This window comes from Lactuca saligna, chromosome 3 (assembly GCF_052625555.1).
Source record: "Lactuca saligna cultivar CGN05327 chromosome 3, ASM5262555v1, whole genome shotgun sequence".
Lineage (NCBI taxonomy): Eukaryota > Viridiplantae > Streptophyta > Magnoliopsida > Asterales > Asteraceae > Lactuca > Lactuca saligna.
The window spans coordinates 18,876,945-18,903,696 of NC_136419.1; the positions used below are offsets into that span (position 1 = coordinate 18,876,945).

A 26,752-nucleotide genomic window follows, 5' to 3' on the forward strand; every position below is an offset into this window, starting at 1 on the left:
CCACAGTTTTCTAAAACATTGGATCTACAAAAAAAAAAGAACAACAAAATCAGATCACGTTTTATTGCTGTTAGAAAAAAAAAATCAGATTTGACACCCTTCCTTGCGGGGCTTGTAACTCATTCAATTTATAACCAAATCAAGCGTTTTTATAGTCTAAATTCAACTACAAATCCTAATATACATGTAGAAAAAAGATTCGGGTCAAAATAAGTTAAATTGAATGAGTTATGCACATTTGAACAACAAAATCAGATCACATTTTATTGCTGTTAGAAAAAAAAACCAGATTTGACACCCTACCTTGCGGGGCTTGTAACTCATTCAATTTTTAACCAAATCAAGCGTTTTTATAGTCTAAAGTCAACTAAAAATTCTAATATACATGTAGGAAAAAGATTCAGGTCAAAAAAAGTAAAATTGAATTAGTTATGCACAATTTAAAATTTGAACAGATTGCTAAAGAATTAAATATTGCTAATTTTAGTGCTGAAATATATTTGATTAATTGATTATATTTACCTTGATGGCTATATTCGAGAAATGCGTCTTTCACATCGTATGCTGATCTTAGCAATTCAAAGGTAGAGTTCCACCTTGTTGGAGTTTCACCACACAAAAACCTTTGACTTTCTACAGCCGCATCCTTCATGGCTTGTTTAAACGTCTTGATCCGTTGTGGGGAGGCTCTAATATATTTCACCGCATCTTGTAGGTTTTTTACATGATAAACTTCATGTTTTAACCCCATTTTCACAACTAGGTTTATGATATGAGCCATACACCTAATGTGAAAATGTTTGCCATTCTCGTAAATACCCGGTAATTCTTTCACAATGATGTTGATTGCCGCGTCATTTGTCTTGGCATTATCAACGGTCATCGTCATGACATTCTTCATCCCCCACTCGTTTATGAAAATTAGCAACTCCCGGGCCATGTCTTCAGCTTTGTGAGTATCAACCTTTCTAAAGTTTACTACCCTTTTGTGCATGACAAAATCTTCGGTAATGAAGTGGGCCGTGACAACCATATAATTTATCTTTTGACACGAGGATGTTCACGTGTCGGTTGTCAAGTGGATGGCTGTTTTGGGGTTGCTCAAATGTTTGTACAACTTCTGCCTCTCCATTAAATAGAATGACACAACATCACGAGAAATTTTATGCCTTGAAGGCAATTTCACCCTACCATTGAGGGCGTTTACAAATTCTATGAATGCCTCGTTTTCAATGAATTTAAATGGTAGTTCCCCGATGGTGAAAAGTCCTAGCAAGGCAAGTTGGATCCTAGTATCATCATGTTTCCATGTGTATACATGACCCTCACCATTAGGAGCTTTCGTAAATGACAACTTTTGTTGTTTGTCATCAACTTGTTTAGGTATGTTGTCTGGATTTAACTTGCACCCATTAAAATGCTTGTTTATTGAAGTTGTCCCATTCCGGTTTGGATCTACGGCTAGTAAATCTAAACAATAATTACATTCGGCCCACTTTCTTTCAATTCCATCGCCTCCTTTGTCCATTCGATCTCGAAGTATTTCCAAACAGGAGCGGTACAATTATCTCTACCCTCACCTCGTCTGGTTGGGTTAATCTGGTCTCTTAACTCCTTTTGAGTCTTTTTTTTGTTTTTGGGTTTTGGTTTTGTTGGGTATTTTTCTTGTGTTCGTTTTTGTGGTGGTGGTGGTGTTTTTGTTTGTGTTGGTTTTTTTGGTTGTCTTTGTTTTTGTGTGGTTGCAAATTGTCGTTTTTTTGAAGGTTGTTATTCTTGTGGCTCCTCTTCTTGGTTTGATTCATCACTTGGTATAACATTCCATGCCGATGTTTCTTCTATATAATCTTCTTCTGAATCTTCTCCATAATCCTATATTCTCAAAATAAAACATATAATAAGTCATATTATGTTTAAATGCTGAAAAATAAATATTAAAAAAATCAGATTTGACACCCTTCTTTGCGTGGCTTGTAACTCATTTAATTTTTAACCAAATCAAGCGTTTTTATAATCTAAATTCAACTACAAATCCTAATCTACATGTACGAAAAAGATTCAGGTCAAAATAAGTTAAATTGATTGAGTTATGCACATTTGAACAACAAAATCAGATCACGTTTTATTGCTGTTAGAAAAAAAAAATCAGATTTGACACCCTTCCTTGTGGGGCTTGTAACTCATTCAATTTTTAACCAAATCAAGCGTTTTTGTAGTCTAAATTCAACTAAAAATACTAATCTACATGTAGGAAAAAGATTCAGGTCAAAACAAGTTAAATTGAATGAATTATACACATTTGAACAACAAAATCAGATCACGTTTTATTGATGTTACAAAAAAAATCAGATTTGACACCCTTCTTTGCGGGGCTTGTAACTCATTCAATTTTTAACCAAATCAAGCGTTTTTATAGTCTAAATTCAACTACCAATCCTAATCTACATGTAGGAAAAAGATTCAGGTCAAAACAATTTAAATTGAACTAGTTATGCACAATTTAATATTTGGACAGATTGCTAAAGAAATAAATATTGCTAATGAGCTAAATGCTAATCTTACTTGGTCATCAAAGTCTTTTCCAATCCAATTAGCCGGATTACCATCTTCAATATTGGCATCATGAGCATCCGAGTTTCGGTATCTTGATGATGGTACATTTGGTAGGCCATCCAAATCCTACAATGTCAATTTTACACATTAATTATATAACAAAAGTACTATACAAATTCGTAGTTTTGACAATCTTACATAATTACATTCATACTATAAACAATAAACTAATCTAACAAAAATCTTGCATGTATGTCTACAAAGTACATTGTTAAATGGATCTTAAAACATGAAACATATATTATATGTACAACCTTTCATCCGTAAAGGAGTACTCCACTATGAGACTATGATCAAGAATCAAGATCTTTTAATTAAGTAGGGATAACAATGCATATATTTGGAATGGAGACAACAAAACCAAAGAAAAAAAAAACTTGCATGCATGTCATTATTTGGCGAATCATTGAAGCATTGAAGCAAATATTGAAATATATAATCTTAAAACATGAAATATAAATATATGCTCTTACTTGATCTTCATGAACATCCATAGTTTGAATCATTGAAGCGATTGAAGATGAAAATCAATGAATGATGATAAAGAATTGAAGATCGATTCAAACTTGGAGATGGAAACTTGTAATCGATGGAAACTTGGAGATGAAGAATTGAATGATGATGAAGTGATGTTGATTGCCGATTGTTGAAGAGAGTAGGGTTCGTGACTTGGGGAGTTGGGATCGTGGTCGTGACTCACAAGACCGATTGCGTTTTTTTTGTTACGAGATCGGTTGCGATTTGAGGCTAGATGGGAAGAAGAAGTTTTTTTTGTGTGTATCGCAAGCAGAAGGTGCCGAGGTGGGATCGATCGTGAACGTCATTACGTGACATGGTTTTCTAGCCGGGCCGGTTCCCGGTTTTGGGCCGGTTCCAATAGCCGGTTCTTTCCGGGTCCCGGTTCCAAATAATCACGAATTTATAGTATAGGTCCCGGCCCGACCGGTTCCATCGGGTGTCGGTTCCGGAACCGGTTCCGGTTCCGACCGGTTCCCCGGTCCTTTTGCTCATCCCTATGTAAAGGTGTTGTAAGTAAGCCCTCTACAGGAGTTGATGGTGGTGGGCCCTCAACTAGAAGTAGGGCAAAGTGCAAGGGTAAAGATGTAATTGCCAATAAAGGTACATGTCCATGGGCAGTCCAAATATCGAGGGCTAATGAAAATCAGGATTGGTTGGTGAAAACAGTATAGGATGAGCATAAATGTTTGCAAACAAGGGCGGTTAAAGCTTGCACTTCCAGATACGTAGCAAACTTAATTGTTCAAAAAATACAGAGTAACCCTAAAATTCCAGTGAAAGCTTTACACGAAGAGTTGTGCAAGAAACTGGAGGTAGGAATGTCATTGCAAAAGGTTGCTAGGACAAAGTTAATGGCTGAGCGTATCATTAGTGGGGACTACCAAGTACAGTATGGATTTTTGAGGGATTATGTGTTGGAGCTACTCAACACTAATCCTGGTACAACAGTTCGGATTGATGTGTATCCAGAAACCTCCGTGTCTATTACCACAAGAACTTTTAGAAGAATATATGTCTGTTTAGGAGCATTGAAGTTAGGATTCAAATCTGATTTAAGAGATTTTCTAGGTCTAGATGGTACTTTCATGAAGGGCCCTTACCCTGGGCAAGTGTTAACTGTTGTAGGTTGGACTCAAACAATGGCATATACCCTGTAGCATATGCAGTGGTAGAGACAGAATCAACAAGTAGTTGGACCTGGTTTTTGGAACTGTTAGGAGAAGATCTGGATCTGGGACCAAATTCAAACTTTACCTTCATTTCGGATAGACAAAAGGTGTGTATCACCTAACTTTTTTATTACCTTTTCTAAATACATTTGGTTAACTGATGTTGCATACATTGAGTTTTGTTTAGGGAATAATACCAGCAATGGAGAAGGTATTCCCTAGTGCAGAACGCAGGTTCTGTTTGAGGCATATCCAGGAAAACATGAAGAAACAGTGGAAAGGAAAAGACTTAAGTGACCAGCTTTGGGAGTGTAGTAGAGCAACAACAGTCAATCATTTTAACAGAGCAATGGATGAGTTGAAGAAGATCAATGCAGAGGCTCATGCTTGGGTGTCTAAGATCCCAGCAAACACTTGGGCTAAATCTCACTTTAGTGGTAAGTTTCTTGAAATTTATTGAGAAATGTTAATCTTCCCTGTTGTGTGTTTACTATATGTGTAATTATCTTCTCTTAATATCTATTATTCAGGAAGGGCACATACTGATTGTTTGTTGAATAACCTTTGCGAGGTATTCAATTCTAAGCTAGATGAAGGTAGGGATAAACCTATTATCACTTGCTTAGAGTATATTAGAGAGTATCTCATGAAGAGGTTATGTGTGGTGCAAAAGGAAATAGATAAGTGTGAAGGACTTCTAACCCCTACTGCAACTACACTGTTTGAAAAGATTAAGACTGATGCATCAAAGTATGTGGCTAAATACAATGGGGCAGGAAAGTACCAAGTGGCAAGCACATGGCAAGACCAGTATGTGGTAAACTTGAATGATCAAAGTTGTGGTTGTAGGTTTTGGGAGATTACAGTTTTCCCATGTAGACATGTTGTTTGTGCTATATGGGATAAAATTGAAAATGGTGAAATTGCCCCACATATTGATGAATAGGTCCATCCTTGATATAGGTTATCAACATGGAAAGCCATGTATTTCAACAAAATTGATCCATTGAATAGACGTACAATGTGGCCTAAAAGTGACTGCCCATTCACTTTACTTCCACCAAAACATAAGACACATGTTTGTATTTAAAGTACACCAAATATATAGTATACATGTGAACATGGAATGAATTCAATTTTAACTATAGTATATCAATATGTGTAGGTTGGGAGGCCTAAGAAGAAGAGATGGAGGGGTGTTGATGATCCAAACAGCCAAGCTGGTAGATTGAGCAGGAAATATTTGGCAGTCATTTGTTCAAAGTGTCATAACAAAGGGCACAATTCCAGAACATGTAAAGGGCAGGGAGGCAGTGGTGAAGTTGGAGGGGGCTGAAAACTATTTTTAGTGGTTATTAGGAACTTGAAAACTTTGCATGTGTACTTGTTTGAAGATGTGTTAAGAACTTGAAAACTTTGCATGTAATGCTTGTGTTGTAGGTCTTTTGAAAACTTTGCACCATGGTTGTGTTAAGAACTTTATAACTTTTAATGTAATGGTGTGTATGCACTTTTTGGTAATGAATTAATATGTTTAGTGTACTACCCTTCACAGATCAATTAATAACATTGTACATTTCAATTGCAAATGAAAACCATCTTCAAGATGCATTTACAATACACTTAACAATTGCATTTCAAAAACATTCAAGAAATTGAACAATGAACTATAACAAACTACATTCCATTACCATTACCATTACCACTGCATTACACGTTAATCTGATACATAAACCAAATACAACAATACCAATTCCAAAACCACCTACATAAACTGAAAGCAAACACCCCCCCCCCCCCCCCCCAAAAAAAAAAAAAAAAACCCTGCAATGGTTACAAACCAAAAACCAAAACTCCAATACCATCCAAACCTTCACAAGATACTTAGAGATTAAAATAATCCCAAAAAAAAACCATGAACAAAACAACATCAGTTGGTAGTTCCACAATTCTGCAGTTACAATGGCGACCCTCTCTTCCAATCGATTCTTTGATCTTATCAAACCTGGAATCACCACCAATGCCCTAGCACACATAGGAGGATCAGACCATCGAATGAAACCACATCTTCTACAGTTCCAAAATTGTCTTCCAGGGTTACGATCCGTCCATGAAGTGATCTTCGTTGCTTCATTCCCACACCTGCAAGTCACCATCTTTGAATCAGAAGCGATTCGATGTCGTGAAGGGTGCAACGGTCAAGCAACAGTGGAAAGGATGAGAGGAGAGATGAGGACTGATAAAGCTAAAGGGGAAACCAAAAATCGGACATGCAATTTCTTTTAAAGAGAGAAAGTTACAACTGAAATAACGAAATTACCCCTGCAATATTTTATTAAAAAATGAGTTAACGGTGGAATGCTAACTAAGTGAGCCGGAAGGACCATTTGTGAAAAGTTTTGAAACCACAGGGACCATCTGTGAGGTTTTTTGAACTTAGGGATTAAACTTGATATTTTTAAAAACCACATGGACCATTTTTGAAATTTTGTCTTTTTTAATTTATGTTACTTTTAGTTGGTGACTTCGACTTTATTTTCCTTCACTTCTATCCTTATATTGTTTTTATTAAACTTATAAATGTTTTACTTTTAGATCTTTTGAATAGATTTTATTTTATAATATGATAAACTTCTTCGTTTGTTAATTGTTAAGATCATTTTATTTTATCTAAATGTTAGCACAATTTTTCTTACAATGTAGCATATATTTACAAACTAATTAGTTCTTGTATGAGTAACTTTATGTGGTACTATTTGAAGGAGTTTCCAACACTAATGACCACCCACCTAGGATACACCATAGTCTTTATCTCCTCCGGCAGGTCGACCCTCGTCCCTCATGTATTTGCCTCAACACCTCAACCATTTAATGTATAATCCATTGCTACTTACATCCACTCTCCAATCATTGTACAAAAACCATTACAAAATATTTAAACACATAGCGAGAATCTAAAGAGACGTGAAAGATTAGAAGGGATTGACCTAAATTGAGAACCTACACGTCTACACTTCAACCATTCACAAATAATAGTATTTGACTTTCTTTTTACTAATATGTGACATTAAATCTGCCATTTGATTATAATGTTTCATAAGTTTGACCAAATAGGTCTTATCCTTTTTTTTTTTTGTAATTTAGGCGATTTTTCTTGATAATTTTTTTCCAAAAAGTTGTTTATGTCATTTTAGTAAAATAAAAGATGATAAAGTACATTGTTATTTATTGACATGTATTTTAAAAAAAAAAATTATAGGTTAAGGAGACTTAATGTTAAAACCATGTTTTAACATTTATAGCACCGTGGCATCAAATGGTAGGTTGATATTTTTGTATGAACTATTATATCACTTAGACATCAAGAAATGGTTTGCTTGTTTTTGTAGGTGGTTCAAACTTGCTCCATTTCTTGGGTTTTGGAGTTCAACACCCAAAACTCTTTTTACATGTATATGTAGAGGGTATGTTATAATCCGCACCCACATCTCAATTATTTATTGTTAAAAATAAAATAAGTTGTGTGATCTGATAATGGTATTATTAGCATTCATTAGGCTTAATTTAGTAATTAATATGGTTGGGAAGGCAGTTTGTTAGGGGCAAGGGCAGTTACGTTTGGCTCCAAAATTTGCAACGGTTCATGAAGCGTTGTATTGTTTCATCGTGTATAAATATGTATATATTGTCTTTGTAAGAATTTGTTGCAAGTAATTAATAAAGGTTTACACTTTTTGTGCAAGTTTTCCTCTTTTTCTCATGTAATCTTTTCTTCTTTAATGTTTCCTCCAATATTTATTTTGTTTATGTTACAAGTTGAGTGAGATATCATCCTTTTTTTCCTTATTATAGTTTTGATATTTTAATTTTAATTTTTTGACCCAACAAATGTGGTTATAAAGTTTTTAAAATAGCTCATTGCTTTTGAGATTTTTATGTGACATAATATTTCATTCATATTTCTATATCTTTGATTATATCTAATTTTGGTTTTTTATTTTTATTAAAGAACGATTAGCGTGTGGACTGAAGAGTGAAATGTAGAAGTAAAGTAGAAAGAAAAAAAGAAATTGCTTACTAACTGTTAGAAGACAATCTACAGCCTAACAATCCGATAATTTGGTTTTCTTTTTCATTCAACGTGTGTGTTCAACAACAAAGCATCTAATATTGTATTCAAAGAATTATGTAGGGATTTGTGATTCGGAACAATTTTTTTTTTAATATGTCAATAGTTTTCTTTTATTAATATAAACTGAACTACTTAACTGTTTTTCATTTCGATCGTCTTTATTTTGAAATTTTATTTTAAAAATATTGCACCTTCATATTTACCTTTTTTCATCAATCTGATATTCACAACTAATATATAAAAAGTTTCTATAGTTCTTTTATTTTACTCCCAACTTGTAAGTACGTAAACAAAACCTCGTATGTATTGTGGACTAGGTCACATCCCAATTCCCAACCAAAATCATAAACAAACAAGCCTTGTTCCTGTCACGAATATTTTTAATCAGTTTAATAAGTTCGTCAATAAATTGCTTAACGATATAAGCTTGTCTACGTCAAAAGATTCTTTAATGGCAAAGACTAAAAGGTTAGGAATTAGTAAAGACTAAAAAACATTATATCACTATCTAATGTCAATATCAAAGACTAAATTGTTAAAAATCCACATCCACGGCTATTATTGATTGACTGAAAACAAAAAAATTCGTCTGCAATTTAAAGAGGTGAGATGAAAAGCTTTGAAGTCAATAAACGTCATATAACGTATTTGGCACTCTACAAGTTATGTTCCTCAAGAAGCTCAAAAGATAGATGAATTCAGAAAAGATGGATACAATTAATATCATGTCATTAATATCCTGCCATCTAAAAGAGGAAAAATGGTCAGTATCAATGGGGTCTTTCTACTACTACTACTACTAATAGTTACTACCATGTAATGTAAGCAAAACCACAGATTTTCCTGTTTGCTAATTCCATTCCGTTAAGGTTAAACCCCACCTCCCCTCTGTCAACTACGTTTGCTACCCACTCTGCACAACTTGCGTTTCTCCCTCTTCATTATTTTTTTTAGGAGTTTCCCCTAGTCTCTCCTGCAAAACCCACATCACAATTACAAAAATAATGATAATAATAAAACAAGCCTTCAAAGGAAGAAGCAAGTTTAAAAATAAAAAAAAAGTAGCACCTTAAGGGATGCATTCTCAGCAAGAAGCTGGTCATAATCGGTCCTAATGCGACTCACTTCCGCTCTAAGAGACGCGTTTTCATCCTTCAACGCTTCCGCCCGTTGAGCCAGCTCATCACATTCCGCCTGACTCATCACATCAATCAATTTTAGGGTTAAATATAGCATTGAATTATTCATCTTAGCATCCTGCTTTCATTTCTTTCTTTCCTAAATTGGTATTTCTTGCTGAAAGGGAAACGTTTCTTACCTGTTTGCGCAATCTGGATCTGCGAGCAGACTCCCTATTCGATTGCTTCCTTCTCTGCCTTTTTAGCTCCCTTTCATCCTAAAATAACAATCATTAAACATCCAAAATTATAGTAATGAGAGAATAAAAAAGACAAGTTATAAGTTAAAATAAAAACAACACCTGTAGCCATATCTGTGGCTGAATGGTTTCCCTTGAGCCAGCAGCAGCAAGCATTCCCCCTGAAACTGAAGCACAAGTTACCTTTCCACAAATTGCAGGAATACGAGAGTAGGATGATGAATTTGAATTTGAATTTGCACCATACCAATATTTAAATTTGTCGTGGGACCCGGACCTACAACACTTCCTGGACCTGATATTGGCACAATTGCCATTGAATGATTTGGCCCTCCGTTTTGACAACCATGCATGTTGTTTCCATTCTGAGATTCTTCACCTGTAGTACCCAATATTAACATTCCAATTGTAAGAAGCTTCTACAACTAAAAAACCCAACCTTCCATAGAATCCTGTCTGGATCCTGACTTCATTTGTGAATTCTGCAAAAAACAAAAGCAATACCATATCTCATATACAGACTCATCCATCACTTCACTTGTATTAAACAACTACTTGTAAGAATACCTACATTTTCAGAATTTGCATCACTTCCTTCACTTGAACCTTCACTTCCACTCTCACCACTGAAAATCCAATATCAATCAAGTAAACTTTATATACACATAAACAAGGTCAAATGGTTTGTTGTTACCTTTTGGGAGAAGATCCATTACCAGATGCGCCTGTTTTACTGGATTCATTGTTCTTGCCTGTGATCATATTTAAACTTCCAAGACTTCCCTTTGATCTTTTAATAGGAAGTTTCTCTTTCCCCTCGGATGACTTACCATTCACTTCCATACTTCCAGGTGTAGTGTTACCCTACATGCAAATTCAAAGGTTGTTTTTAACATATTATTATAAACTTTCGAATAGTAAAAAGTTTTATAAAAGTATTAGCTCGTGCAACTCACGGAAGCTTCAGCAACACCGTTTGGAGAGGGCATTGCATATGGATAAGGATATGATCCCTGGTTGAATTCAAAATAGGTTTCAACATCAGTGACTATAAGGGAGATATAGAAAAACTCTAGCACAAATATGATAAAATGATAACAAGAATACCGGAGGCATAGATGGATGAGTATACATGCCACCATGGGGATACATAGCAAGATACGGATGGGGTGCACCATAAGGTGGCATAAGATGCTGCAAGTACACATAGCTATTAAAAGATGCAGAATGATTCAATGTAGAATAAGACTAAGTTATCAGCAATAATTACATTGAGCAAAATCAATAATCCAAGAAGTCTAGTGTACCTGAACCCCCCACATGTAGGGAGGTGCTTGAGGACTTGATGCTAAGTACCCATGTGGAGGCATAGGGGAATAAGCCTGTTCAAGATGTGCATATCACCTAGATTTAGTCTAATGACTCACATCATACATGCTTCAAAAAGCTTAAAAGTGTTAAAAGATATGAAACCTGAAAACCCGTCCAATCAGGGACAGCCCCCATGGGATTACCTGAGGACTGCTCCTGAACATAGAAAAGATACGACAGATATAAATATGTCATTCTGATACTCAGTTCAGTAATAGGTATATATACACATATGATGAATGTAATAATTACAACAACATTTATGTACACCTAAAAAAGGAGAAAGAGCATTAAATTCACCTGGGAAGTTGGAGTCTCTTTTGCCAATTCTTTTGCCTCCTTTGCAGGTTTATCCATCTCCCTACTTCCCATTACTCAAAACCAGGTTTTAACCTACAATCATCCTACCACTAGATTTCAAGACAGCATCATATTACAAGGAAGTTGAAAACTTTACATAAAGACGCATTGAGTTATTTACAGTTCGAATAAGGCAGTACTTGTTGGCATGAACTTTGGGGTTCGCGGTTGGACTTGAAGCCCTATCAGTTCAAATCAAAAAATTATTTTTCCTTCTACACAAATTAAAGTTGCGAAACATTATTAAGAGATTTCTGTCACCGGATATGCCACAGGCACAGCTTTTAAATTATAAACTTCCAGAGACGTAATCGGCAATTTTCTTGAATTATAAGCCCCTAATAATGTCATATTTATTTATCAAATTCAATCTTAACGGCCCATTAGAATCACAAAACAACGTAAAAACTAACTTTCACCTCAAATATCAACGTAAAGTGAAAAACAAATTTATCCAAAGCCACGAAAGATCGCACCAAGGTTCAACATTCTCATGTATATAAGTCCATAAGGTTTGATTAGATTAACTTACCGTGAATCCTTGTGAACCACTGAATCAAACCGGTGAGTTTTTTTTTTTTCCAATCGTAAGGCAAGCAAGATGGAACTGAAACCCTAATCAGGAAAATTAGGGCAAAACAGAGGCAACTCCAGGATTGTTGATTGGAGATCAAATTCTTCGATGCAAAGTATGCTGATATACTGGACGGAGGTCTGTAGTTTACATAACAGAGTATACCTGCTCTGTCCGGCGAGAGAGCGAGCTTTGAATTGATTGATGATGATTGTGAGCAAATACGAAGTGCGGAGGGCGACGGATTTGCGCTGACGTACGATAAGAAAAGCTTATAGGATCTGCTGTGGGACCAATGGGGTGGTGATGGGCATTGGGACCCTTTGTTCGCCGATGGCCAATAACGAAGAGTTTCAACCCTAAAAGGCCAAGTGCGACTTTATTTTTTTTATTCACTAAAAAAATATAGAATTTAAAATTAGGTTAACATACCATCACCAATGTATCTTTTCTTCATCATTGAAAACTTATTTTGTGTACCAAACATCTAAGATATGCGTATCGTATGTTAAATAATAATCCTTGCCCGTTTCCAAAAAAAATAATAATCCTTGTATTTTATACAACAAACAACTCCTGATATTATAACATAATCAAACATAAAAGCCACTTATAAGATATAAAAAGTATCAACATATCCAATTTAAAATCAAACATAATACCCTCGTAGTCAATGTCTTCTTAGGTTCGACTTTTTGCATGTACGTATTTGTTAATAGTATATTGTTTGGCTCGGAACCATGGTTTACGACTCCTACCTCAAGTACGTACTATCGGCCTTCAACAATCATGTGATAATGGGTCCATCTAATTAGACTCCTTAATAATCTTAAATGACCCCTCATCATTACTTTATTTTTTTATTTAAATAAATAATTCATTATATAATAATTATTTTTTAATAACCATCATTACATAATAATTTTATGTCTTTTATTTGTAATTATTAACTACTTAATATAAAAGTACTAGGTGTAAAACCCATATATTACATGGGTTAATTAAAAAACATATAAAGATCTAAATAATTAAGAACTGTGTACTTATAAGAAAATAAGAAAAATAATGAATTATTAAATTTTATTTTTTATCTTTAAAATTTAAATAAATCTACTAAAAAAACTAATAAGCTTTAAGTTGAGTATTTTGAAATAAGAAGGTAAGTTCCCTAATAATTTAATATTCATTTATTACTACATTTATTATAATAATTATATTAAAGTATTATGTGGAATTTCTTAAAATAGAAAAACCCATAAAATGACATGTGGAAATAAAGTTAATTCAAAATAATCACAAGATTACATTTGGCAAATTAATGAGAGTGTGATATGTGGCAAAAAAAAACCTTCATTTATTAGAGTAGATTCTAATAATCTTTTTTAAACTTGCAAAATAAAATAGGTTAAATATAAATAAATATAATTTATTTATTTTTTATTTTATATTTTTTAGGTTATTTGTATGTAAGTATTAAAATCGTTTTATTTAAAAATATTATAACAAAAGACTACAAATATGACATACTAATAATAAAACAAAATTTTGAAAGCAATACATATCAAAAGAGTTCAAATACATTTATACTTAAACCTTGATATCTATCCAAGGTATTTCAGAACTACGAAGCCTATATTGATTGTATAATTCGAAACGCGATCAATACATAGTTTGCCAGAAAGATGTAGACGAGCTTTTATGAGCATTTCAGTATATTGTGGTGGGAGGCATTGAGTAATTTCCTTTTAAAGACACCGAAATATAATGTATGCCTACAAGTGCCACTATAATGCTTCGGTAAGGTTGAAACTCTTCGGGACCTCTCCAAAGAGGGAAGCAGGTTGAAGATTGTTCATGCTTTAGACAATGAACAATCACACCAAACTTGTTGGCAATTAAGTAACCAGTCAAAGGCATAATCATCCAATGTCACATATATGTAGGTGATTCGAACCAATACAAAGACTTGTATACCTCATTGAACCCATCAGTAAAAACTTGTTGGTATGCATAAAATTGACTTTGTAACTCTTCAAGCAATTGTTTCTGAATGTATAGTCATTGGTCTTCATTGTGCCCTACACTAACAGTTACCGCTCGAAACTCACAGTTTCCATCACCGAGTACATCTTGTATATTATCAATGTAATCATGAAATACATCAGGAATACTCTTCATTATGAATGGATCATGCATTTGTGGTTCTTCATTTAAGTCAACATCGTACAAATAATTATACCTTTCAAGTTCTTTATTTAAATCCAACCCAATGGACTCTTATGTGGTAGACTCGTTGCATTGAGGAGGAGCTTGATTAAGAGGGTTGACATTCTTTTTATGTTGTTTCTTCATACTCGGTCGTCCGCGGGTCTTATTTTGAAATGTGGGTTCTCAACATCAATTGTGCGTGGATCGTATATCTCTTTTAGTTTTTTTAAACAAATTTTTTTTTCCTGCTTCTGACTGCTTGTTGAAATTTTATTTATACTTTTCAACTTCATCGTTGCAACGAATATCGACTTTTTTTTTTCAGGTTTCGTATCATAAATACTAAGCTTTCTCCAAAAGATATCTATTAAATCCAAGGGCATTTCTTCACCTATATTAAAATACAAAATAAATATTTTTGTAATATTTAAAATTTTATATACGTTGTAATTGAACATACTAACTTGAGTTTGAGTAAACAGAAAGCACGCATGCACATGGTAACCCACAACTAGTACGAAGTTTGCAACCACAATTCGAGGAGTCCGACTTTGACGCATTTTTAACCTTTGGAGCTCTCCTAATATTATATCAAGAGCTTCGTTCGACACAGAACCTCTCAGTAACCCAAAGCAGTACAAATTGTTATGCTTATATCGGAAAATTAAGCTTTTTTCAAAGCTTTCGTTGATTGAAGTGAGTTGCCAATGACAAATTTCATTAATTTGTTGCACAAATCTATCGAGATTAGAATTCGCAGAGTCCAAAAATATATTTAAATTGGCATGTACACTCTTGACTCTATTGGTTGTGATGTGACACCAACAATTTGAACAAACGGCTTATTATATTTGTTGGTTTTCTATGTGGCATCTATTATGAACACATGTGGAAATGCACACCAAATCTTCCAAGACGTTGGATGAATGAAAAATAAATTTGTAACATATTTGAATCACCTGTAGTAAACTCATAAACATAATCATTGGTGTGTAAAAGGGACATAAGAACCTGCATTGGAGTTCTTCATGCTTGCTCGTGCATCCGAATATTTTGTTGTGCATTGTATATTGTTTTAATTGTCGACACGTTGTTTCCGTTTTAAACATTCAATGTTGACAGGATGTCACATGGCGCCACGTTCTTTCTTGTTAAATTAGCCACCAAACGTGTCTCATCGACAGATAACCGTCTCTGCAAATGGATGACCCTCCATATGTTGTGTCGATGGATGATTATGTTCATCGCATATTACCCTTAGCGTCCATTTATCATGTTCTTTTGAATACTTTCCTTCCAGTTGAAATTGACAATTAGTCCTTTTGCTTCCAGATGCTTTAATTGTATACCCTTTAGGTTTATACTCTCTGTCACGATCACATATAAGTATGACTTTATACACGAAACCATTCCCATATGCCTTTGATCTTCTAGTAACAATGACATATCCTAAAGAACGTGCGGTGTTTTGTGTCCACTCCAATAATTCCTCGCGAGACTTGAACTTCTGCAATCAAATTTCAAGTGATTTAGTATATATGTTGTATTTGAAAGCATCATAGTTGATATAATTATATAATTTGGTTGGTGGAAAATGCCGAAGCTTTTTTAGAAAAATCTTCATCTCTAGCGGACAAGTTGATTCCAAAAAACTTAAACATCTCTAAAAAACAGATAAATAATCAGAATATTGCACAAATATAATACATAAAAATAAATATTTTATAAAATTTAATACTAACAAAACTTATTTAAATAAATTTTATAAGAAAAGACATATTTTTTAAGAAAAAATCAAAATTTTGTTTTTAAAAAGCCCAGTCCAATTCTTTTAAAACATAAACCAACCGCCTATAAATTAGAAACTAAACCCTAAAATCTAAAACTCTTATCAGCCACCTATTCTCTCATCCTCACAACCCAAGTACAAGCAACTCCATCGGCCGACCAGGAGCTATGACCATATCCACCGCCGACAACAACATCCATCGCCGGCAACAGCATCTACCCCTATGATTTTCATATCACGGTTACCTCAAAAGTGAAAACGAAGACCAAAGAATTTGTCTCCCCTCATCTACATCACACCTCCCTCTTCATCCACCATACACATGAATTTCTGACAACACCCAAATGTCGCCACTCATCTCCTTCACCCGTATCTGTCCCTCCCTCGTCTATTTCTACTTCAAAAACTTTGATAGTCGGACCACCACCTCTTTCTCTCTCTCACTCATTTTATGTTCGAATTGGAGGTGGTGACGGTGGTGTTTAGTGGAGGTGGAGACGGCGGTGTTTAGTGGAGGTGGTAGGTTGCCAGAGGTGATGGATAATAAGAGTGGATAGAAAAGATTTTTACAATGATTTCTATTTTGCCTTAAGTTAATAACAAAAGTTATTATTGTTTGTTTACATTAAAAATGTTTTGATTTTATATTAGATGTGTTATAGTTGGATTAGCTGACAATTAATCAGCTATTAAGAGCACACAATTTTCAATGTTTGAAATTTATAAATATCAATGGTCTAAATTGTAAAGATCAAAACTGAATTTGTAAATATCAAGATTGAATTTGTTATAATATATATTATATGTGTTGTGATATTAATGAAGTTAAATTAAAAAAAAAAAAAAATTAAATAAGATGGTTAGATTATTTAAAATAAACTTTGATAGTAACAAATCAAAGTATTCAATGACTTTTTTTTTACAGAAAAAAAACTGAAAATATTAAACTTTCAAAAGTCAAAATGTTTAATTTCCAAGATGTTGAAAAAAAAAACTTTAGTTTGACTAAAAAAATCATAATTAGAGGATCTAGTAAAAAAAATATGGAGCCTAATAATAGGACCCTAAATTATTTGGTATAAAATGGTGAATGAATGAGTATGTGCTTGTGCTCAAAGTTTCTAAAAAGGTTATAAGCTACTACATGGTTTTTATACCTTTTCTAATCAGGAAAATCTTACGGAGGATCCTCTTTGTTTTGTTTGCTTAATCATTAGGTTAATGGCTAATAATATACTATACCATTAGGCATTGGGTATTTTTACACACAAGTCTATCACACACCTAGCAGCACAGATCTATTTTTTTTTAAACAACTAAATTTTGAACCAAAGGGCTTGTAGCCTAGCGGTATCAGGTGATGTCTTTCCTTTTTAAGGTCGAAGGTTTAAGTCATGTTGTGAACATAGGTGAAATAGATGTTGTTAGCTTAGGAGTAAATTAGAATTATCGGTTAAAAAAAACTAAATTTTGAAAATAGTGAACAATCATTACTAAATAGTTAACCCCGCCTCTCACCTTACCCGTGTGAGGCCTCTCTATCTTTGTTAATTTTTTTTTTTTTTTTTTTTTTTTATTTTCATTAACTTTATATGTTGCCAATTAGATTAAAAAAAAAAAAAAAAAACGATTTGTAAAATTTTCTTTCATGAAAAGTTACTGTCGGTCAAAAACAATGTTAATATAAATGGACATGTCACGTACTAACCATCTAATAGTTCAGTTTTAATGGGAATATGACTTATCAAGGTAATTAACTTTTCGGTATGTTCACATCTGGGTAACTATCTTTTTTTTATACATATCTAGGTAACAAACTTTTTGGAAGTGTTCACATATGACCATTATGACCTGCTATAGCAGGTTAAATCCTAGATGTGAATGCTTTCAACAAGTTTGTTACCTAGATATGTACAAAAAAAAATAGTTACCCAAATATGAACAAAACGAAAATTAAAAATTAAATTACATGAATGGTCCCTGTGGTTTGGGGGAATTTGTGGTTTTGGTCGCTAACTTATTTTTTAACTTAAATGGTCCCTACTGTTTATTTTTGTTGAACGTTTGGTCCCCGTCTTACCTAAAAATACTATTGTACCCTTATTAATTTACTTTTTTAACTAATTTTCTTATCTATGTATTTATTTTTTACATATTTAAATAAATTAATAGACCACACATATTTGTATCTCCTCGGATGATCCCTACTGTTTATTTTTAATTAATTTATTTTTTTAACTCGGATGATCCCTACTGTTTATTTTTGTTACGCATTTGGTCTCTGTCTTATCTAAAAATACTATTTTTCCCTTATTAATTTTTTAATTAATTTTCTTATTTATGTATTTATTTTTTATAAAAAAAATTAATATACCCCACATATATGTATCTCATCACCGTAAACTTGAAACCATATTTGAGAAATTTAATTTGAGTCTTACCATTCATCATCTCATCTCTGATCCTCCCCATCTTCTATTTCTTTTCCATCTTTAGTAACATCGACGTTTTCACCGTCCTTCTTTTTTTTTGGTACTTCAACTCTAGCGAACCAACACCATAACCTACTGTCTCTTCATCTTTAGTGGGCTGTGGTGTTGATTCAACGGAGTTGAAGGACCGAAAAAAAAAGTGATGATGAAGACGTCGATATCACTAAAGATGAAAAATAAATAGAAGTTGAGAATGGTGAAAGATGGGATGGTGAGGAAATACAGATATGTAGGGTCTACTAATTTTTCTTAAACATATAAAGCATAAGTACATAAACAAGAAAATTAATTAAAAAAATTAAGAAGGGCACAATAGTCTTTTTAAATAAGACAAAGACCAAGTTCGTAACAAAATTAAATAGTAGAGACCAACTGAGTTAAAAAATTAAATTAATTAAAAAATAAATAGTAGGGATCATCCGAGGAGATACAAATATGTGTGGTCTATTAATTTTTTTAAATATGAAAAAAATAAATACATAGATAAGAAAATTAATTGAAAAAATAAATTAATAAGCGCACAATAGTATTTTTTAGGTAAGACGGGGACCAAACGCGCAACAAAAATAAACAGTAGGAACCATTTAAGTTAAAAAAATAAGTTAGCGACCAAAACCACAAATTCCCCCAAACCATAGAGACCATTCATGTAATTTAATTTTTACTTTTCGTTTTGTTCATATTTGAGTAACTATTTTTTTTTTGTACACATCTACGTAACAAACTTGTTAAAAACGTTCACATATAGGATTTAACCTGCTATAGCAGGTCATAATTGTCATACGTGAACACTTGCAAAAAGTTTGTTACCTAGATATGTACAAAAAAAAAATGACCCAGATGTGAACATACCGAAAAGTTAATTACCTTGATAAGTCATATTCTCAGTTTTAATTGCTCATTTTTTTCTTTTTTTTCTGACCTTTTCTATTTATTTTTTTCGTTTAAAAAATGTCATATTTTTATTGTTTGTTATATCATTTTATATTTTGAGATTTTAATTAGTAAAATATAAACGATTAACTTATTTAAAAATATCAAATTAATTATCTAAATTATTTAAAATTATTATTTATTAATATTATAACTTATTATTAAGTTATTTTTTATTTAAATTTTTTTAATTTTCTTGTCGTTTCATTATAACAAATATAATAATTATATTGTATAATCTGTTATTCCTATTAAAACAAATATATGTGTATGCATTGTTTAATGAAATTACTTTAATTAATGGATATGTTTTTTTGAAAAAAATATAACAACTAATTGTTATGCTAAATTATTCTCAGATAAAGTATACGTAAGTTATTTGGATTGTCCTCTTTTAAATGTATAATGAAAATAAAATATAAATAAAAAAAGCTAAGAACATTACAAAAGAAATAGAAGTCAAATTTTTTATTTCCGAACGAATATATATATATATATATATATATATATATATATATATATATATATATATATATAATGAAAATAATAAATAAGTAAAAAAAGAAATAAAAAATAAGAAATATATATATATATATATATATATATATATATATATATATATATATATAAACCAGATAATTATTTATTTATATTATAAATATTAAATAGAAGTAAAACAATAATCATTATTTAATTATTATAGTAATAAATAATAATGATATTTAATGTCTTTTAATCATAGAAATAGGGTTTTTCATTTTACATGTGATCCTATACTAACCATATTACATAACAATCTACAACACCAACCTATATTATTAGGTTACTTTTTAGGTGAATGATGATAATTATTATGATCTAATTATTATATTGATATTAATACTAATCATTGCATTGTTTTTTAAAAAGGTAATTTTCTTTATTTCTATTTCTTTTATATATATATATATATATATATATATATATATATATATATATATATATTTGACTTTTTATTTTTAATTTATAATATGTTTATTATATAACTATATAATTATTATTTATTATTCCAACTAATTATTTTTATTAACTTTTTATTTTAAACTAGTAAAGTACCCCGCTTTGCGTGGGTTGGATTTGTGTTCGAGTGTTTGCAAGAGGCGGAGCTATCATAACTCATTTAAGTGAATGTAAGGAAATAAAAGTAGGATCTTATATGTTAATACACAAACAAATGAAAATTAATTCTTATTTTCAGCCTAGTAAACATGACAATGGAATGCGATGGTTCATTCCATTCCGCTATTCATTGTAGTTTTTATAGTTAATTGATCAAGTTGTGGAGTTATAAATGCCTTAAACCATGATCCAGAAACCGTAAGCTTTGGAATATGATTGACACTTCAAGCTGCAAACAGAGTTCAATATGAAAAATATCAATGATCAGAGAGAAAATAAATCTCGTTGTAGTTATGTGTGAATTAGCAGAAAAAAAAGAACAATGAAAGTATCGATTTAAAAACTCCAAGATGGTTGACCTTATGAAAAGAAGATTGTTTTTTTTTTTTTTTTTTTTTTTTGAGTTTTAAATCACATATTATAACTATTAAGAACAAAAATGTAAGGAAATAAAAGTTCTGATTACCAGTATCTTTTCTCAAGCTGTGTTTTCCCTGAAACAATATCCATTGATATAGTAAAACAAAATATGTGTAATATAAATATACATATTATAAAAAGGGATTAAATGAAGCATCTCATTCAAGTAAGCATATGGAGCGCTTACTTACAAACTCATACAACATGATGGCTATAAAACAAATGAAACACAAAGATTCGATTCGGAACTATTATATGTCCAAGGTTCAATATTGAAAAATTTTCAGAGGTTTTCCTTGACTTTGTCTGTGTCAACAAACAATTCGAAATACCTCGACTTTTTAGAACATGTCCGAATCAAATAGCAATGATTTTAAGCAAGTGTGAAGACAAAAAATCTGTACAAAACACTATAAGATCAAATGTGACTAACTCAAACACTGCAGGCTCATTTGGGTGACATTTTCCGTCCAACGTCGTGTCTTCTTCATCTTATTATAATATATTTGTGAATACTTACCTTTCAGTTTCATCTCTTGCTCAACCCAAATGGCTGTAACATCAGGAAAGAAAAAAAATAAATCTCGAAAATAATAAGCTTAACTGGAATTAAACACGGCCAAATTTATAAAAAGCTAATAAAATCTATGTAAGTAATTAAAAAAAAAGAACGTACCTGGAATATTCCTTTCGGTGTTATGTGTTAAAAATGTTGTAATGGGTTAAGATGATCATAACACAAAAAAGGAAAATATATAAACCCCAAAATTCTTAAGATTCATTATTGCATACAAAAGGATTTGTGTAAAATTGATTAAAGCTCAAACTAAGACATCTGATAAAGAATACATAGATTGGAAATGAAGAGGGTATAAATGGAATTTTACCATCAAAATCAAGCATTGGATGATACAAAGTCTTTGGTTCAGTAATTTTCCGCCTTACAGGTTTCTTTGCTTCAATTTCCCTCAGATTTGCCTCATCCCACTTCGCGCCTTTCGTACTGCTTAACACAATCAGAAAACAAATTAAATTTTTTTAACATGGAACATATTTTAACGAAAGAGTAAGAAAATGTATTGACAACTTATACCATAATTGAGAGCAAGGCACACACATGAAGACACCTTGCTCCGATAATCAATATAGCAAAACTCACTGAACCAATGGGCAAATGAAAATCCACTAACGTAAAATTATCAATAAAAAAAACTATTGCACAAGACATCGAATTAAGACATGAAGTCAATTACTTAACATGCGAACAATAAAAATGAAAGTTTAAAAACTGACCTCGCGTTATTGAATTTCACTACGCATGGAGGACAAAGTATTTGATTTCTCAAGAAGAGTTGTTTCCACTTGTTTATTTCTTTCATGTTTGGAGTTATTTTCACGACTCCTCTCATCAATATTGTATTATGAGAATGAAGCCTTCTAAAAATGAGTATGTTTGTGCACAAATTGCCAATAAAATCTCATTTCCATGGTACTTTTATAAAAAGAAGATGCAAAGGAATTGATCGTCATTTGAAAATTTTTCAATAAGATTGTAAATCTTATAGCTAACATATTCGCGAGGGAAAAAATGTTTGAATAATAGTGGGCTAGTAGCCCAATCTCCAGGAAGCAAGTAAAAAACAAAAAAATAAATAAATAAATAAACCTTGATTACCTTCAGTTTGATTGTTTACATATGTATTTCCTTAAACGAAACCGTATTGTATCTCTTTCGCCTTTCAACACCATCAAAAATAAGATTGGATGTTGGCATCAACAGAGACCAAACTGTGACATCCCAAAAATCACGGCAGAAAAAACCGATTTTGTTTATGCTTTGTTTAAAAATCAGAGTAACATTTTAAATAAAACTTTTGCGAAATTTGTCCCAAAACAAAATATGATAAAAGATTTATCAAAAGCATTTCCATAGAAATGTATTTCATTAAAAGACTTGGTAGGTCATGTTTGTATAGATCAAAAGAATAAACAGTACAATATAATCATTACTACATTATTTCATATCTACAGGCCTATATTCGTAATCCCTCATCCAAACATCATATCTATGCTCAAGCGTCACTACCTGTAATACATAAAACTGAGTGGGTCAGGCTTGAGAGTCTGGTGAGCACATAGGGTTTTCAAACCACAATAAATAAGTTTATTAATTCCATCAATCAACAATAACCCGATTACCCGTTCCCGTTATCCTCACATTACGTCCCTAAACACCTATCATAATGGACCTATCCTAAGGATCATCATCGGGATGGACACTACCGCTAAGGGGGTTCCTCAGCAATAAATGTCCTAAAGGCAACCATGTTCGGTGGGGGCCTGAGCAGCAGGCAGTGTTCGAGATTATGAAACAGAGATTGTGCGAGGCGCCAATCTTAGCCCTGCCCGAGGGCATAGAGGATTTTGTGGTATATTGTGATGCGTCCATCTCAGGTTTAGGTGCAGTATTGATGCAGAGGGGTCATGTCATTGCTTATGCCTCGAGGCAGCTGAAGCCTCACGATGCGAACTACCCGACGCATGATTTAGAATTGGGAGCGGTGGTCTTCGCCCTCAAGATTTGGCGGCATTACCTCTACGGGGTTCGATGTACCATTTTCACGGACCACAAAAGTTTGAGGTACCTCATGGATCAGCCGAATCTGAACATGAGGCAGCGCCGGTGGTTGGACGTGGTGAAGGATTATGATTGAGAAATCCTTTATCACCCGGGGAAGGCCAATGTGGTGGCCGATGCGCTTAGCCGCAAGGCGGCACCAATCAGGGATATTTGCATGAGGATGACTGTAGTGTGACTCCCCTGTTAGAACAGATTCGTGAAGCTCAGCAGGAGGCTATGAAGGAGGAACATCGGAAGAGTGAACGTATAGTGGGTCAAGTCACCTCCTTCGATTATGATAGTCGAGGGTTATTGACACTACACCGTAAGGTGTGGGTGTCGTATCATGGAGGCGTGCGCCAGATCTTGATGAAGGAGGTGCACAAATCCCGATTCTCTATTCATCCAGGGGCGACGAAGATGTATCGAGATCTTCGCCTAGACTATTGGTGGCCCTGCATGAAGTGGGATGTGGCGTGGTACGTCGAGCGGTGTTTAACCTGCAGGAAGGTCAAGGTCGAGCATCAAAGACCGCACGACAAGATGCAGCCGTTGGATATCCCGTTATGGAAATGGGAGGATATTACGATGGATTTTATCACAAAACTTCCACGAACGGCGCGAGGAGTAGATTCGATTTGGGTTATCGTGGATCGGTTGACCAAGAGCGCCCATTTTATTCCGATTCAGAAGAGTATCTCGGCCGAAAAGTTGGCCAATATCTATATCAGGGAGATAGTGGCGCGGCACAGGGTGCAGTGTCAGTGATATCAGATCGAGATGTGCGGTTCACTTCCAAGTTTTGGAAGAGGTTTCATGATGAGTTGGGCACTCGTCTACATTTTAGCACCGTCTTTCACTCGCAGAGGGATGGTCAGAGCGAGCGGACCATCCAAACCTTGGAGGATATGTTGCGGGCATGCTTGTTAGACTTCGGTGGTAACTGGGATACCTATCTTCCCTTGGCTGAGTTGTCGTACAATAACAACTATCACGCGAGTATTGACCATCCCCCATTCGAGATGTTGTACGGACGGAGGTGTAGGACCCCGATATGTTGGGGTGAAGTTTGTCAAAGGGTCATGGGGAGCACCGAGGTGGTGCTCAAGACGACCGAGAGGATCCAGCAGGTTCGGAGCAGGCTTCAGACTGCGCAGAGTCGGCAGAAAAGTTACGCCGACAAGCGTCGCTCAGACCTGGAGTTCCATGTCGGGGATATGGTTATCCTGAAGGTGTCGCCTTGGAAAGGCGTCATTCGATTCAGGAAGCGGGGCAAGTTGGGCCCGAGATACATTGGTCCGTTCAGGGTTGTAGCCCGGTGGGCAAGGTGGCATATAGGTTGGATCTGCCAGCTGAGCTCAGTCAGATCCACAACACCTTCCATGTCTCCCAGTTGCGGAAGTGCCTCGTGGATGATTCAGCGGTGGTGCCATTAGAGGATATACAGGTTGATGACAACCTGAATTACATTGAGCGCCCAGTCGCAATCCTTAACCGGAAGTCGAAGGACCTAAGGAACAAGAGGGTGGAACTAGTGAAAGTACAATGGCAGCATCGCAAGGGTTCAGAATGGACTTGGGAGCCGGTGGAAGAAATGATGGAGCATTACCCCGAGCTGTTTCAGGATCGAGTGGCAGACTTGGAGGACAAAGTCTAAAATAAGTGGGGGAGATTTGTAGCACCTGGTTCCTAGTACGTAAAATTTATCTTAGTATTTTTCATTTTTAGCCTTGGACTCGGCGAGTTGTAAGTCTGACTCGCCGAGTAGGGACGAGGTCCGGATCACGTTTAAGTTGGCGACTCGGCGAGTCCATATTCTGGACTCGGCGAGTCACCGCTGTCTGATGAAACCCTAAATTTCAAGGGTTTGCACCTTATTTAAACCCCTTATCCACAGCTCGCCCCCTTCACCCTCATAGCTCCCCATAACGTCCAAGCCTTGTTCCTTGTGAGATTGAAGTGCTTTGGTGTGTGTTTCTTGAAGATTGTGAGAGAAAAGGAGAGTAGAGCAAGAAGAGAAGAAGGAGGCCAAACATCTTGGTGTTATTTCAGTGATTTCCTTAAGGTATAACTCAGTTCCCCTTTGTTTTCATGCTCATTATCCCTTATAGCTTCATGGAAGTTCTTCTTGAACCTTCTTCCCAAGCTTGTTTGTGTCTTAGGGTTCATAATACGTTGTTTAGCCTCTAGATCTAGGCATGATTAAGCTCCAGGAGCTTGGATATATTGCCTTTATGGAGCCATAGTGCATGAAAGCCCTAGATCTACTCTTTTGGTGCATTTTGAGCCCTAAAACCCTCATGGGTGTTTATTTACACGTAAAGTTGGAAACTTTACGTGTAAACCAAGCCCTAGAAACCCAGATCTATGAATGGCATGGGTTAGATTCAAGCAGAATCGCGTGTATAGTATTTACATGTGGCAGACTCGGCGAGTCGTTCATCTGACTCGGCGATTCGAGTCGCGAGTCCCCGAGTTTTCCCCCTTTGCGTGTTTGCGGGTTTGAGTAGTGAGTCATAGGGTGTGACTCAGTGGGTTGGAAGCCAGACTCACTCATGTAATAACTTGGCAAGTGAATTCCATGACTCGGCGAGTTCAAGGCAATCTTCTTGCCTCAAGAACGGACTCGGCAAGTTGTTCATACAACTCGGTGAGTCTCAGCATAGAGTGTTCTTTAGATGAAGATGAACTCGACGAGTTGTTCATACAACTCGGCGAGTAGAATGAAGAACGTTGGGTCATTAACTTAGAAGGAAAACTCGTCGAGTCAATGCCAAACTCGACTAGTAGAGACGGGATAGTGGTCAGACAAAGGGATAGGGACTCGGCGAGTTGGCAAGCCAACTCGCGAGTCGGGTCAACTACAAGTTGAATTTGATTTTGACTCATGGTTTGGTTAAGGGTAAATGGTCAGTTTACCCTGAGGTCGGTTAGCAGTATGTGACTAAGTGTTTGGTGGGAATTGCAGCCGGAGGATATCCGGAGCAGCAGCAGCAGTCAAACAGTTCCCATGCAGAGC

General features: G+C 34.4%; 1 protein-coding gene across 4 annotated transcripts; it reads right to left on the bottom strand.

Annotated features, from left to right (window-relative positions):
* Positions 1–9,035: 9,035 nt before the first annotated feature.
* LOC145034637 (bZIP transcription factor 68-like) lies at positions 9,036–12,452 on the bottom strand. 4 transcript variants are annotated; one of them, XM_078983098.1, is made up of 15 exons: positions 12,072–12,452; positions 11,661–11,721; positions 11,480–11,583; positions 11,282–11,335; positions 11,116–11,190; positions 10,916–11,002; positions 10,765–10,821; positions 10,503–10,672; positions 10,380–10,434; positions 10,248–10,290; positions 10,056–10,187; positions 9,911–9,969; positions 9,749–9,826; positions 9,499–9,624; positions 9,036–9,403 (listed from the first exon to the last, which is right to left on the bottom strand). In XM_078983098.1, the coding sequence occupies exons 3-15, from the start codon at positions 11,549–11,551 to the stop codon at positions 9,335–9,337; spliced, it is 1,077 nt and encodes a 358-aa protein (XP_078839224.1). In that variant the 5' UTR covers positions 11,552–11,583; positions 11,661–11,721; positions 12,072–12,452; the 3' UTR covers positions 9,036–9,334. The 4 variants fall into 4 exon arrangements, with proteins under 4 accessions (XP_078839224.1, XP_078839222.1, XP_078839225.1 ...); XM_078983096.1 differs by having other exon boundaries at positions 9,911–9,975; XM_078983099.1 differs by having other exon boundaries at positions 9,911–9,975; positions 11,323–11,335; positions 11,480–11,572; positions 12,072–12,451.
* Between the last annotated feature and the right edge of the window lie 14,300 nt (positions 12,453–26,752).

Excerpts from the sequence above, each read along its gene's own strand:
- LOC145034637 (XM_078983096.1), bottom strand. The coding sequence starts at position 11,551 with ATGGGAAGTAGGGAGATGGATAAACCTGCAAAGGAGGCAAAAGAATTG. Across the intron at positions 10,291-10,379 it reads GTGATGCAAATTCTGAAAAT|AATTCACAAATGAAGTCAGG; the intron begins GTAGGTATTCTT and ends TGTTTTTTGCAG. Across the intron at positions 9,404-9,498 it reads CTGAGAATGCATCCCTTAAG|GAGAGACTAGGGGAAACTCC; the intron begins GTGCTACTTTTT and ends TGGGTTTTGCAG.